This window comes from Centrocercus urophasianus, unplaced genomic scaffold (assembly GCF_019232065.1).
Source record: "Centrocercus urophasianus isolate 14NV4802_14NV808 unplaced genomic scaffold, USGS_Curo_1.0 seq_37, whole genome shotgun sequence".
Taxonomy (NCBI): Eukaryota; Metazoa; Chordata; class Aves; order Galliformes; family Phasianidae; genus Centrocercus; species Centrocercus urophasianus.
Window position 1 is genome coordinate 2,335,960 of NW_024884944.1, and position 13,177 is coordinate 2,349,136.

The following is a 13,177-nucleotide window of genomic DNA, read 5'->3' on the forward strand; positions in this document are numbered from 1 at the left end:
ACAGCAGGAGCCCCTCCAACCCCCCCCTCAATAGGGGGGAATCGCCCTTTCCCAGCAAAATGTCAACATCTCCCATTTCTGTCCTGAATCATCACCAACCACTTTTTGGAAATGTCAGAACTCAGACTTTAGGGATTACTGAGGGAGGTGAGAATTGGAGGCTGCAGCTTTGAGCTGCGGCGGTTCCCCTCCATCCCACACTGCCCCAACTGCAAGCTGCCAGGAAGGAAAAGAAAAAAAAAAAGAAGAAAGAAAGACAATTTTTGGATGCTGACTTTTTCCCTCACGGTGTAATTTATAGGATATGAAATAAATATTAGATATTGCACTGTGGCTGCACGTCTCCTCAGAATGCATCTTCCTCCCTGTCCGAACGCTTGCTGTGGCCACAGGCTGCCAAAGCAGCCCCAAACATTACATGACAGCATGAAAAGGCAAAGAATCAAATTACAAAGAAATGGAGAGGAAAAAAAGTAATAATACATTGCAGCTGGATGTTTAAAAAGGCCAGAAAAACTTGCAGCTGCACGACACCGTGCGGAGCTGTGCAAGCTCAGCTAATGATAACTGAATCCCTGCTGTGGGGGTGAGCTGGGATTCCTGGCTGTGCAGCGACCTGGGAAGCTCAGTGGGGTGCTGGGGTCAGAGTGCAGACCTTGCTGTGCTCCATTCCCCCCTGCAAAGGGGCAGAACGCAGAGCTCGCTGTGCCCATGCCGCGCTCCTTCACGCGAGTGGCGTTTCTCATGCCTAACTAAATAATACATGGCAACATCAGGTATAAATTACAAGGAGGGAAGACAATGCGGGCTGAATGCTGCATTAAGGCAGCAGCCCGGGTGCAGCGTGGCTCATTTGCAAGATGCTGCTGCAAAGTGCTGCGCTCCCGCTGCTGAGCCCACAGGTAGCAGCACGGAGAACTGCAGGGCCAGCTCTGAGCGGGGCTTGGCTAGAGGAAAAGCACCTGACCTGACTGCAAAGAATGCTGCTGGCATCAAACCAGGGTGTTCCTGGGGAGCAGATTCCCGGCCCAGGCATTGCTATTTGCACGCTGGATGAATCCCCTGGGCTGACTGCCACAGCCCGAAATAGGCACTGCACCCAGGTACTGCTCATCCATTTCAAACTAAAAGAGGGGAAATTCAGACTGGGCCTAAGTAAAAAGTTTGGGTTTTCTTTTTAAAATAAGGGTAGTGAAGTACTGGAACAGCCTGCCCAGACAGGTGGCTGATGCCCCATCGGGCTGGATGGGGCTCTGAGCACCCTGCAGGACCAAAGCGGCTTCCTCTAAACAAAAAGCGACCAGCAATTCCAACATCATTAAAGAAGCAAAACCCAAAGGTGGAACAAAAGGCAGCCAAAGCCCCTTTTCCCCAGAGATTCCCCAAAAAATGCCATGAATTCCCCAAAAAATGCCCAGGGCATCTGCAAACTGCCTCCACAGTTTCCATCTGAAGCAGCACAGCACATCGCATTGCAAACAGGCTGAGCATCAACTCCAGGAGTATTTGCTGAATCACGCTTTCAGAGTCCTGCACTTAATTCTTCTGCAATGCATTTAATACCTTTGCTTCCTGTCCTAAAGAGCTCTGGGATTCACTGGATGGAGAGTGCAAACAGCTTTGACTCCAACCCCGTGCTCAGCTTTACAAGGAAATCATTCATTTGGATTTCCCTGATGAGCACTAAGGTAAAGCAGGTCAGTATTCAGCCTTACAGATATAAATAATAGTTGTGAGATGAACCAGCTTTGTGCCCTCCAGATCTCTTGCTGAGCGTTTCTACACAGGGCTGGCCAAGGATGCATTGCTGAGTGCTTGCTTACCCCTCTGAAAAGGGGAAAAATGGGGTTTTAAGAGAATAATGCTTCATAATACCAGACAAGCTGTTGGATAAGGAAAAGACAAGACAGAAGGCCAGAGATGGTAAAAGCTACAGCTTGTAATTTCACTGCACCTTCTCTACTCAATAAAGGGGTTTCAGCCAGAGCATCTCTTCCATCCAATCCAAAACAGAGCTGAAGGGTGAGCTGATTGCATTGATCACACACACGTTTGCCTGGCAGGGAAAGCAGACCCGCCTATTGCTGCTCCCATCCAAAGGGCTCCACTGCCTTATTATGGGAATACATACAGCCAGCTCGGGGGCCAGGAAGCAAGACTGCAGGGAATTCACTGCTCCCTGAGCAGTAGGAAGACGTGCAGGGAGAGCACAGCAGCAACGGATGCTCAACCTCATCCCCAACACTGGTGCTAGAACAGATCCTCACACGAGATCCTTTCCACCCAGCTATTGTTAACCCTTCTGAGAGCAGCACATGCAGCAGGTCACGGGGATCTGGGGCTGCCCTGCGTGGCCATTAACCCTGAGGAAATCCCTTGTTACACAGCAGCACGCTCCTTTCAGCCAACCGCCTCCGCCTCCCCTGCAAGAGGCTGAGCTGTGCCTGCTGCGGTGTCTTCGAAGGAGAAGCCTATCAGCTCCAAACAGCCGAGACCTTTAGCTCAAATCCATTAATCCTCTTTATTAAACCCAGGTCACCTCTGAGTCCTGGCAAATTAACCAGCATCTCCCCACTGCAAGTACATCAAGAGGAAACGCGCTGTACAGCGCCTGTAATTTTCATGGACCAGGGCTCTGGGGTCAGAGGGCTTCCCGAGCTCCATTCTCTGCCTTTGTCAATTTAAAAGGGAACATCGGCTTGCTCTTGTATAAATTACGGGAGAGGCAGAGCAGGGGCTGCAGGGCACTCTGCAGCCTCCAGCCACAACACCACCCCCATCCTGCCCCAGGTGAGAGCACGGCACAGCAAGGCCACGAGCATCAATAGCAGGGAATAAACAGGGCTGGGGACATCCCCTGAGCACAGCCACCAGCAACCAACGGTGGTTGGGCACCGGGTGCTGAGCCTGGCATCCACCAAAGCTCCTTTGGCCCCTTGCCTTCATACTGCTGCTAATAAAAGCCATGTCCCCATGCCAGCCCAGCTGGGAAGCGAGAAAAAGAGCCTGGGAAGGCTTTGCTCCAGCTCAGAAGTGGGTGGAAAATTGTTGCCTTGTTCCCTGAAATTCCACTATTTGAAACATCTCCTCCCCCCTGCTGCAGTCTCCCGGTGGAGCCACTCTAATCATGGCCCTGCTGCTGAAGGGCCATGGATGTCTAGCTGGGCTGGGGAGACTTTGGGCCAACTGCATCGTAAGCACTATTACGAATCCAGAAAGAGAGCTCCAGCGTGGGGGGAATGGAGGCTGTAAGTTTGGAACCAGGACAGAGGAGGGACTCGGACCCACAGCACTGCCCAGGACACAGCCCCTGCTCCTGCAAACTGCATTCTCAAAGCAAACCAACTTCCCAGAGCAATTTTTGCCAGCAAGGAGTACTTTTTCAAGGGGAAAAAAAAAAAAAAAAATGCAGTGGAAAAATCCCCAAGCAGCTCAATAAGAGCTGTGAGCATCACTTCCATACCCCTGAGACAGCTCCACGCAGCGCTCGTGAGCCACAGCCATGCCACCCTGGGGCTGCACACACTGACTTCTGCTGAGACCTCCGGTTTTAGCCCAGCTAAGGACAGCAGAGGATCTCAACCCTCACCCTTTGCCCTACAGCAGGGTCTGAGCTAGTGGCAGGGTCACAGCACCGCATTTTAAATCTCCCAGCCGCCAGCTTGCATCACGCCTTTAGTTTCTTATTAAAAAGACAATTTCTGGCTGTATTTAATCACCGCAAGGTCATTGCAGTGACAGTTGTCAGCATCCCAGCCCGGGAGCTGGAGGAGCACAGCCCCATCCCGCTGACCAGATAAAGGACCGGGCGCTGGGCCTCATCTCCTTGTTTGCAGTCGTGAGGCACCCACCTCCGTGTGCAGATGGAGGTGTGGGTGGGTCGGTGTCAGCACCCCGCAGGTGCTCGGGGAAGCTGCCGTTCCCTCTGCTCATCAGGAGCCCCGAGGAGAGAAATTGCATCGTTCCCTTTGCGGCCCTCTGCCCACCTCGAACCAATTTCTCTTCCTTTTAATTCAATTCAGCTCCTCCTGACCTTGGCTGGCTGGTGTTGCAGAGTTTCTCTCAACAGATAGCACCAATTACAGAGGTGCGAAAATGGAAGGCTTTCAATTTGGAGAACAAACCCAAGGAACTGGAACTTTATTGAACTGAGAAACAGGGGGTGGAAATGGGGAGGAGGATAGGGGCATAAGCTCAGAAATATTCCTTATATTCACATCAGAAACCAAACGTTGTGACCATTTCCTTTAGAGAGGAAGGTGAAGGCCTTGCCACAAAGCACGGCTGCCCCAAGACATAAAAGCTCCCCTCTCCATCCCCATCTCTGCCATCTCCACCAGCCATGCACCAAACCTCACTTGATCCACATGCAACCCAGCCTCGCAACAGCACAGAGGACAACATCACACCACAAAGCTGCCTGCCACACCAACATGAAGAACAAAGAGGTCCTCCCAGCCACATTTTGGCTGGCTGGCACATCAGGGCTGGCTCAGCATCCTCTTTTGGATACTTCCTCCCAAGCCCCAGCCCTATGGGCCAACACAAGGGACGGGCAGCTCACTCTGGCCTCCCTTAAGAGCTTCCAGGAGCTCGCAGGCTCGTGGTTTTGCAGCCAGCACGTAGCACCTCCCGGATCTCCGGCCAAGCCGCGACCGCAGCTCCCCCCAACGACTGCCCATAAATCCTCCAGGTCGGTAAACAGCCGAATTACGGCTCCCCGCCATTGCTTAGCTGCTTTTGACACTAATTGCTCTGCGGAGTGTGTGCAACTGGCAACACCTTATTAAAAGTGAAATATATTATACTGTCCACTTATTGCTACTTTATAAAGATAAAGCACCCCGACTATAGGCAAAGGCTGGCAAAGGCATCCAGCAGCAGCCCCGGAGCAGCCGGCGGACGCTGCAGCGCACAGCGCAGAAGCACGGCGAGCATTACTGGGATAAATGTGTGCTCTCAGTTCAACTGCAGAGTGTTTCCATTTTGAGCCCAAGGGTTGAGAGAAGAGCGTGCTTGAGAATTTCCTCTCCGTTCGCCTCCTGGTTTCAGCTCTGAGATCAGCACTCTCAGACCTACAGAGAAGTCGGATGGAGACGAGGCATGGAAGGACAAGGGCATCCAGAACGTGCTGCCCTCCTGCCTCCACCAACAGCAGCAAAGAGTGCCCACTGACTCACAAAGCCACATTCGTTGCCTGCTTGTCACCAACCGGTGCTCAGCAACCTCCACACATCACCCCTGGGCATTACAGCTCTGACAGCTCCCAAGTGCAAGCCTTGGTGCCCCCAGCTCCACGTCAGCACAGCAGAGAAATTTTGGGGTTCAATGCACTGATTTCAGTCTTTTGACTGTGTTTCTCAGAGGATGAATCTGAAACCTGCTGTTTCACAAGGAAAAACACTTAGAAGCCTCCAGTTCAGATTTGGAACTACAGCAAGGACGTGCCTTTTAACACATTTCTCCATGCATGCCTTAGGCAAGTCATTCTCCCTCTTTATTCCTTGGCTTCTCTGTCTGCACAAACAGGGACCATGAAATTTCTCTTCTTCGTGAAGTGTTTTAAGATCTACAGGAACAACCATGACACACAAGCAAGACCCGAAACCACGTTTCAGTAATGAATATTTCGATCCAGTCCCTCAAGCCTCCCCTCACCACCTGATTTGGAGAGAATTTTTGCTCGTTTCTTAATTAAAATGCTGTTTCTAGTAGTGAACGTGACAGCCAGCAGAAGACTGGAGGAAGGCAAATACAGGGGATGCCACCAAAGAGTTCTGCAGCCTGGGGAGCTCACAGAGACGAGGTACAGAAAGCCATGGGCTTAAGGGGGAAAACATCAGCTTCTGGGAATTCGTTTTCTGTAAAAATGGAGATATTCCTCATGCACATCACAGGATCCATCACATCCACATCCCGTGTGTGCAGAGCGCCCCTGCTCTTATTCATCACATATTGGTTATTTCCCCCGTGGCAGAGACACAGAGCCACCTCCATCAGCTCCGAGCACCGCGGGCGCAGAGGCTGCACTTCAGGTCCTGTAGGAAATGGTGTGTCCTAAGCAACGTATCTGAAATACCCAGACTCTCTGGTTCAACAGGTTCAAATCCAAGCAGGATCAATACCTTCTCACTCCTGAGGTATCAGCAGGTAATTGGGTATCATGCAGTGATGAGCAACCTAGTTTGCTCAGAAGCTGCAAACTTTAATCTTCATCCATTCCTGCTACGCAGAATGGAGAGGGAGGAACAGATCAAAGGAGAGCAGATCAAATTCAGCTGCATTTGGACACAGATTGCAGAAAAAAAGGGACTCATTCTTAAGCAAAACGGCTCAGGCTCCTAAGGCTCAACACGTTGGTAAGACTCGAGTACAATATACCAGAAGTCACTGATCCTCGTGCAGCCACCTGCAGTCTCAGCACTGCCTCCCTCAGCTTTGGGGCTGCTCCTGATCCCCCGACTTTGCAGGCAGCCGAGTTTACACAGCAGCACCTCTGCAACACCTACATCCACCTCCAGCCATGGTCCTGTTTCCAACCTGTAGGAGCCCACACCAGGGGGTCCCTTTTCAGCAAGGAGGGTCACATCACTGTCTTCTACACCACCAGAGCTGGCGAGGACAAGGAGATGCTACCCCACGCTCCGCAGGCTGGAAGGTGCCACCTGGCTGCAGAAGATTGCCACCTTGGCCACATTAAGAAGGGACAAGGCAGATGGATGGGCCGAGACAGACAGAAGAACGCCACGGGCAGCAGAACGACCTGCTTGACAGATTTCCCTACTGATCAAAGCTAACTTTGCTCAGGGCTTTTGACATCTGATTAATTACATCGCACCAGCTTGCTCCCAAGGTTCCGTTTCAGCGCTCCTCACCTCCCATGCTCATGGGGCTCTGCAGCAGAACCCAGTGCCAGAAGAGGAGGGACGGCGGGAGGGCAGCTCTGCCAAATGCCCTGGTCTGTCCCTGTATGCCCTGAGATAAGGAGGGGACAGCTGGGAGCAGAACCCCTTTGTCTGCAGAGTGTTTGTCGCGGGCAGATAGGACGCATCCGCCTCACGCTGACATTTTGGTGACCAAATTAACATGCGCCGCCATGGAGACTAAATGTCATTAGCCTCATTAGAAGCGATCGCATTAAAAGAAAGACCAAAAAAAAAAAAAAATTAAAGTGAAAATTAGCCAAAGCTATTCGATAAAACAACAGGGAGATCCAGCGGGGGGCAGACGGCCAACGCCAACTGCATGGGATGGGAAGGGTTGGGTGGAGGCCTCCACGGGCTCCACTGTCACATCCAGCCCTGATGCAGCCAGCACTGCCATACGTAGTCAGACACGTGCCTGGCTGTGCATGGCTGTGTCTAACAGGGACTGGGGTTTTTTTTAGCAGCATCCAACTCCAGGTTTCTCTCGGATGCTTCCCGTTCGATTACCGGCCAATGCCAACCGCATTTTGCTTATGTGCTGTGACAAGACTGCTGCACAAGGTGGAAGGATTAGTGGAGTAAGTATTGTTTTGCCCTTGTAAAGAGAAGAATTTTTCCTGTAGCCCTTCTTGCTATGCAAACGCCATTTCCTTTGGGGAGGGAGAAGTCAGAGGGCCCTTGCAAGATCCTGCTTATGACAGAGCAGATTTGAAAGCCCAGAGATCTCCTTCCCCCTCCTTCCCTTCTGTCAAAAATTATAATCATCATTTTCCAGCTTGCTGAACAATCAAAGTGTGGCCTATATTTGCTGGAGCTCCTTCCACACGCTACATGCATAGCAACAAGTACAGGAAACAAAAGCCAGAAGTAAACAGTGGCGCAGGAAGAGGCGATGGGATGGTGGGTGGATGTGGATGAAGGCTCCTTGGAGGCACCGTGTGGGATGCACAGAATGGACCCCACAGTGCCCTCCATTGGTGCTGCTCTGGGAGCCTGAAGCCTGCTGTGAAAACCCCTTCCACGGTCTGCAAGGAACGTGGGGATGAGAAGTCCCTGTTCGTTGCGGAACAGTTGGACTAAATAACCTCTGAAGGTCCCTTCCACCTCAAATGGTTCTATGCCTATGACAAATGCACCTGGGCCATTTCATTAGTGGACACAGCAATGTTCCTGCTGTCACAGAAGGGATTTCAGCCCTTTTGCTGTAGGTTCACTCGGTCCACAAGCAACTGCTGACTTAGCCACCATGAAGGAACCCACAGTCCCCAGCTCAAACAATCCTACATGCCCCACTAGGAGGCTTTACCCCATGTTTAACCCACCACTGGTCAGCCCTGGCCAACAGGACAGACCTCCTGTTGTTTTTCACCCCAGGCCAACGCACTCCAGCCTCAGCATCCATCCCAAAGCACGGACCCAGCAGGACAACGTGCTGGGCTCCCCTTCCCTGCGGATTGCAGACAGCTTCCATCTCCAGAGCTGTCAATCCAGCACTTCTCACTAGCGCTGAATTCACAGAAAAGTAAACCTAAAAATAACTCTTTTTCTTCTTCCCCCCTTTCCTCGCCTCATCGCACACGTGTCCTGCAGGCACATGACTGTGCTGCACAGGCAACAAGTCCAGCATCCCTGCATGGCCCCACTGACGCACCGGTGCCACCGCATCATGCTGAGCCCTGCTGCTCAGGGCTGATGTGTCCATCCATAGCATCCAGCCCACAGAGATTCAGTCACCCTTAGAGCACGGTAATGCACTCCCAGAGCTGATGGGAAGCAGGCAGGTAAGTGATTCTTTCCTCTAAGTAAGGAAAAAAAAAAGGAAAAGAAAAAAAAATGAGGAGTTTCCTTATAAACCCACCCACTGAGAAGCAAGTGTCAAAGCCACCTCTGTATGCGTAGTTGCTGCATTGGTAATTATAAGTACCATGCCTTCATTAGAGAAAGGGAGGGAAGGAGATTTGTGGCAGAGCTGTTATTATTTTTAAGTTTAAACAAAAAAAGAAAAAAAAGAGGACAAGTTTGACAAGCTGAGATCACAGCCCACCCTGCACACAGTAGCAGCTGGGAGTTGCGCTGGGATTTGCCTGTCTGGGAATGGGAAAAGGATAGGGCTGCAAAGCCCAGGCTGACTGCAGGTCAGCTTTGAGCACAAATGACCCCATAGATTTTGATAAGGAAAAAAAAAACCACACATATATATACATATATATATGTGTGTGTGTGTAAAGACGATACACGGTTTTGGTGGGGATCTCTTTTGGGGACAGGATAGTGGGTGACCACCAGCTCTGGGTGCAAACACACAGAGGTTCATCACGCTCTAACCAAGCTGAGCACAAACTTCAAATTGAATATTCAAGTGTAAAATAGGAACATAGCTGTTTATGCAACTTCAGATCCACCATAACCAAACATTCAGGCCTTTGGGGAAGATTTTCAAAAGCATCACTTAATGTACCCAGCTCCCATTGGTGCCTTTGAACCATTTCTCTCATTCCAGCTCCAATGTCAGTACTTCACAGAGACTCACACCAGCAGACTCCTCCATCCAGCTGTTTGCAACCACAGAACGACACACAGAGGGGATGCTGTCAAAGGGAATCTGCTGGAATATGCAAAGCAAGATCCTCCATCCAGTTTGGTGCACCCTGGAAGGCAGCAACCAGAAAGAGCAGCCCCAGAGCCCCTAGAACAAATTGTTCCAGAAAATTACAATGCAGAGAGTTTGCAAAGAGGAAAAAGCTGCATTTGCTCCTTCTTCTATCACAGTCCTTCCTGATACTGCTTGGAAAGGCAAACAGGAGCCCAGGGCATAGGGCTGCTAATGGGATCTCTTCCCCAACATCTCTGACTGATGGAGGGCTGATGGCCACAGCAGTGCAGCCACTACCATCCCCAGCCTTCGAGAGAGCTCAGAAAATCCCTTTTAGTCTAAGTTGGAAATGACACTGAAGCAGAACTAACGTGCTCCAGGTACTTACTCTTCGGCTTAGTTGCAGGGATCAGCAGCTCTCTGCCTGCCCTGCATCCCCTTTGGCAGAGGGGTCACAGCTGAGCCCCACGTGGCAGTGGCATCCCGTAACCCCAAGCTCAGCCATCACTCCTGAACAGGAAGCAAACAGCTTTTGTAACTCCTGCCGTGCCTATTTCTTCATTTTAGACTGCATTTTCATCCACCACCAACGCCACACAGCCCACGTGAGGCTCAGTTACAAGCGGGTGCAGAAAGCAAGTCCTACATGCGAGAGGTGACAGCAGGGCACTGGAGACTCTGCCCAGCAGGCTCCCAGATGCCAGGACCCGCAGCACCAGGAGCAGCTGTCTTGCAGCCTGCACTGCCACAGCTCCGAGCCTGCAGGGCTCGAGCCCCAGCTGGGAAGGAGCCACTGCCATGACAAGCCATTTTGCCAAGCCAGCAAAGGCAGCAATATAAATGTCTAAACAAGCTGACGCGCATTGATTTTTGCCACCAGTAGAGCCATGATGTCATGCCATAACTGCATCCTTCCCATCAGGAGGAGCCCACCTCAGAAAGCACTGTCACCCAGGAGCCCTGCCCAAAGCCAGACAACAACATTAGCCTTAGAAATTGTTTTGCATGGGAACTCGCCTGACAAAGAAATAAAGAGCTACAGAGTAAGATGCTATCTATGAGCAGAGGGGTCAGGGTTTCATTACTGCATTAACCTTTCGTGTCTTTACATTCCACAGCAGTGAAATGGTAACGAGACAATGCGAGTCCCAGCGGGAAAAAAAATATACATCTTTCCTAACAAAGGTAAAAGGAGGAAAATGAAAAGGAAAAGCAAAGAACAGAGGTGGGAGAGAAAGAGGGAAAAAACTGGCAAATAAGCTATTACAGCTAATAATAACTTCGCAGCGCTATTTTCTGCAGGAGCCTTCAAGTTGTGATGTTTCCCTTCACTCTAATTATACCTCTAAAAGCAGGTTCCCTTCTCACTTTAACCACCCCATGAGAAACTCCCGCAGGATGCACACACAAATGGTGAGGAAAAGAGTTCACGCTTCACAAACAGCCTCTGCACATCCCAGGGGAGCATCACCTGCACAGAGCACGTGGGATTCTTGCTTGCAAAAAAAAAAATCAACAGCATTAAAAACCCAACGGAAGACGCAGGCCCCAGGGGTCAGAAAAGGACCAAGGCAGCAGCTTGGCACACCAGAACGCTTTCCTTCCTCTACTGCAGGCAGCAGGTTTCTGTGTGATGGATTAACAGCTGAGCCCAGCTGGGCAAATTCCTAGGCTGGTTTGACTCAGGGGACATTCAGAGCCAAAGCAGATATTGCTGCTCAATATAAATAAGAAGGCAAAGCTACAACGGCAAAGTGCAGATCAAGAAACCTCTCCCAAGTTACTGGAGGCTTAACTGCATGGTCCATTTTCTTCTGGATGCTGCCTTGCATCCATTTCATTGCAATTTCAACCCAACAGCACTGAGCAGACAAGCTGCCCCCACGCCAGGAAAACCCACTGCCATGTTTTGCTCCAGATAAGACACTGCAATACTTCCCCTGAAAATCCCTTGTACTCTCCAATGGATGAATGCATCATCCCTGCTCCCACGTGCTCTCTGCTGTGCTATAGGTGCACCATTTTGGCTCGTGGCGTTCTGGGGAGCCAAAGACAACGCATGAAAGGCACTGCTGTTGGAGGTCCTCCATTGGCACGTCTTGCCCAGCCCATGCCCACCTAGCACACATCATGTAGCCCTGCCACCACAGCAAGCATCAATGGAACCCAAGCATCAATCAGCAGCACCCAGCCCATGTCCGTGGCTGTTTCATCCCTCAGGCACTGCACCCCTGGACACAGACAGTCCCATGATGTGAGCCTCCAGCAGCAACTTGGAGCCTGAGCACTCCTGTGCTCATCACAGCTGTCTCACAGAGGTGAGAGCTGTCTTCCAGCTATGACACAGCTCATCTCTTCCCCCTCCAGCTTCTCACACAGCCCAGCCCAGCACAGAGAAGCGCTGGAACTAAACCACAGAGAACAGCTCAAATTGCAGCTGTGCATCTTCCCTGCCCTCCTGAGTCCAACATAATTCTCACTGACAGTCATGAAAAACACATGTTGGGCTGAGATAGGATCCGAGCCTCAACATCCAGTCCCCATCTGTTTCAACAGGGGCCGCAATCTTTTCAGCTGCTAGAAGCACGCATCCTTGTCTGAAAATACCAGTGACTTGTCCCCCAGGAGCAGCTCTGCTGCCCACTCTGCTGCTTCCCCCTCCCCATGGATACGCTGCAGAGCTGTGCTCACTGCCCCACCGCTGAGCATCAGCTCAGAGCCAGTCTCAGTGCAACCTCACGTCTCCCCCTCATCCTAAGGCCAGTCTGCATTTCGAGAGCCTCCTGCCCAGCACACAGCAGCCGAGCACCTTTGCTGCAGGTGGGCTCATTCTTGCAGGTCCCCACATCGGGGGCTTCATCTTCACTTTGTAAAAGCAGGCACGGGGCTGGCAGCCCGTTTTGCCCAGTGGCAATCAGCAGGGATGTGAGGGAGCAGGGTGAACAGCACAACAGCTCACACAGGAGAGAGGGATGCAGGAGATGCCCAACTTGGAAGGGGAAAGAGCTGCGTGATCCCAGCTCCCACCACGTCTAGACAGGGCTTGGACAGAAGAACCGGCTCTTCCCATGCAGGCAGCACGCACACTCGATGTGCAATGCCATCCTGCTGCACTGCCAGCACCCAGAGCTCTCCCCAGAGGCCAGCTCGCTGCCTTGAACCCTGCTGCAAGCACTCGCCGAGCCCTGATGCAGAGCAACTCGCTGCTGCGTGCAGCCAAGCACTACGGGCATCAAGTCCGGGTCCCCCCAGCACGCACCACCACCTCTCCATCCTCTGCACCGCTCCCCTCTCGGCCCCGGGGGGGTAAAAGCTTCCCGCACTGCCTACCTGGGATGAAGAGCAGGGCAGTGGTGGCGGTGAAGACGATCCAGCAGGCAGGATGGTACATCTTGGAGCTGCGGTCGGCTCGCGGCTGATTTGCTTGCTTGCTTGCTGCTGCCGCCGCTGCTTTCGTCTGCGTTGAATGCTGAGCAGGTTTAAATCCAATGTTTGCAGTGGGAGGGAGACTGAGTTAGCGAGCTGGAGAGAGAGAGAGAGAGAGAGGGAGAGAGAGAGGAGCAGGCAGTGAGCGGCTCCGATTTTTCCTCGCACACACGCACAACTAGCCCGAAAAGCACCGGGCTCCGGCCGCGCACGGGGAAGCAGACCTCCTACC

General features: G+C 51.8%; 1 protein-coding gene across 1 annotated transcript in view; it reads right to left on the reverse strand.

The window, feature by feature from the left end:
- Positions 1-12,910, reverse strand: part of LOC122167452 (opioid-binding protein/cell adhesion molecule homolog) — a 249,881-nt gene extending 236,971 nt beyond the window's left edge. The window contains exon 1 of the mRNA XM_042832052.1: positions 12,850-12,910. Coding sequence (XP_042687986.1) covers positions 12,850-12,910 — 61 coding nt within the window. The remainder of the gene's footprint in view (positions 1-12,849) is intronic.
- Between the last annotated feature and the right edge of the window lie 267 nt (positions 12,911-13,177).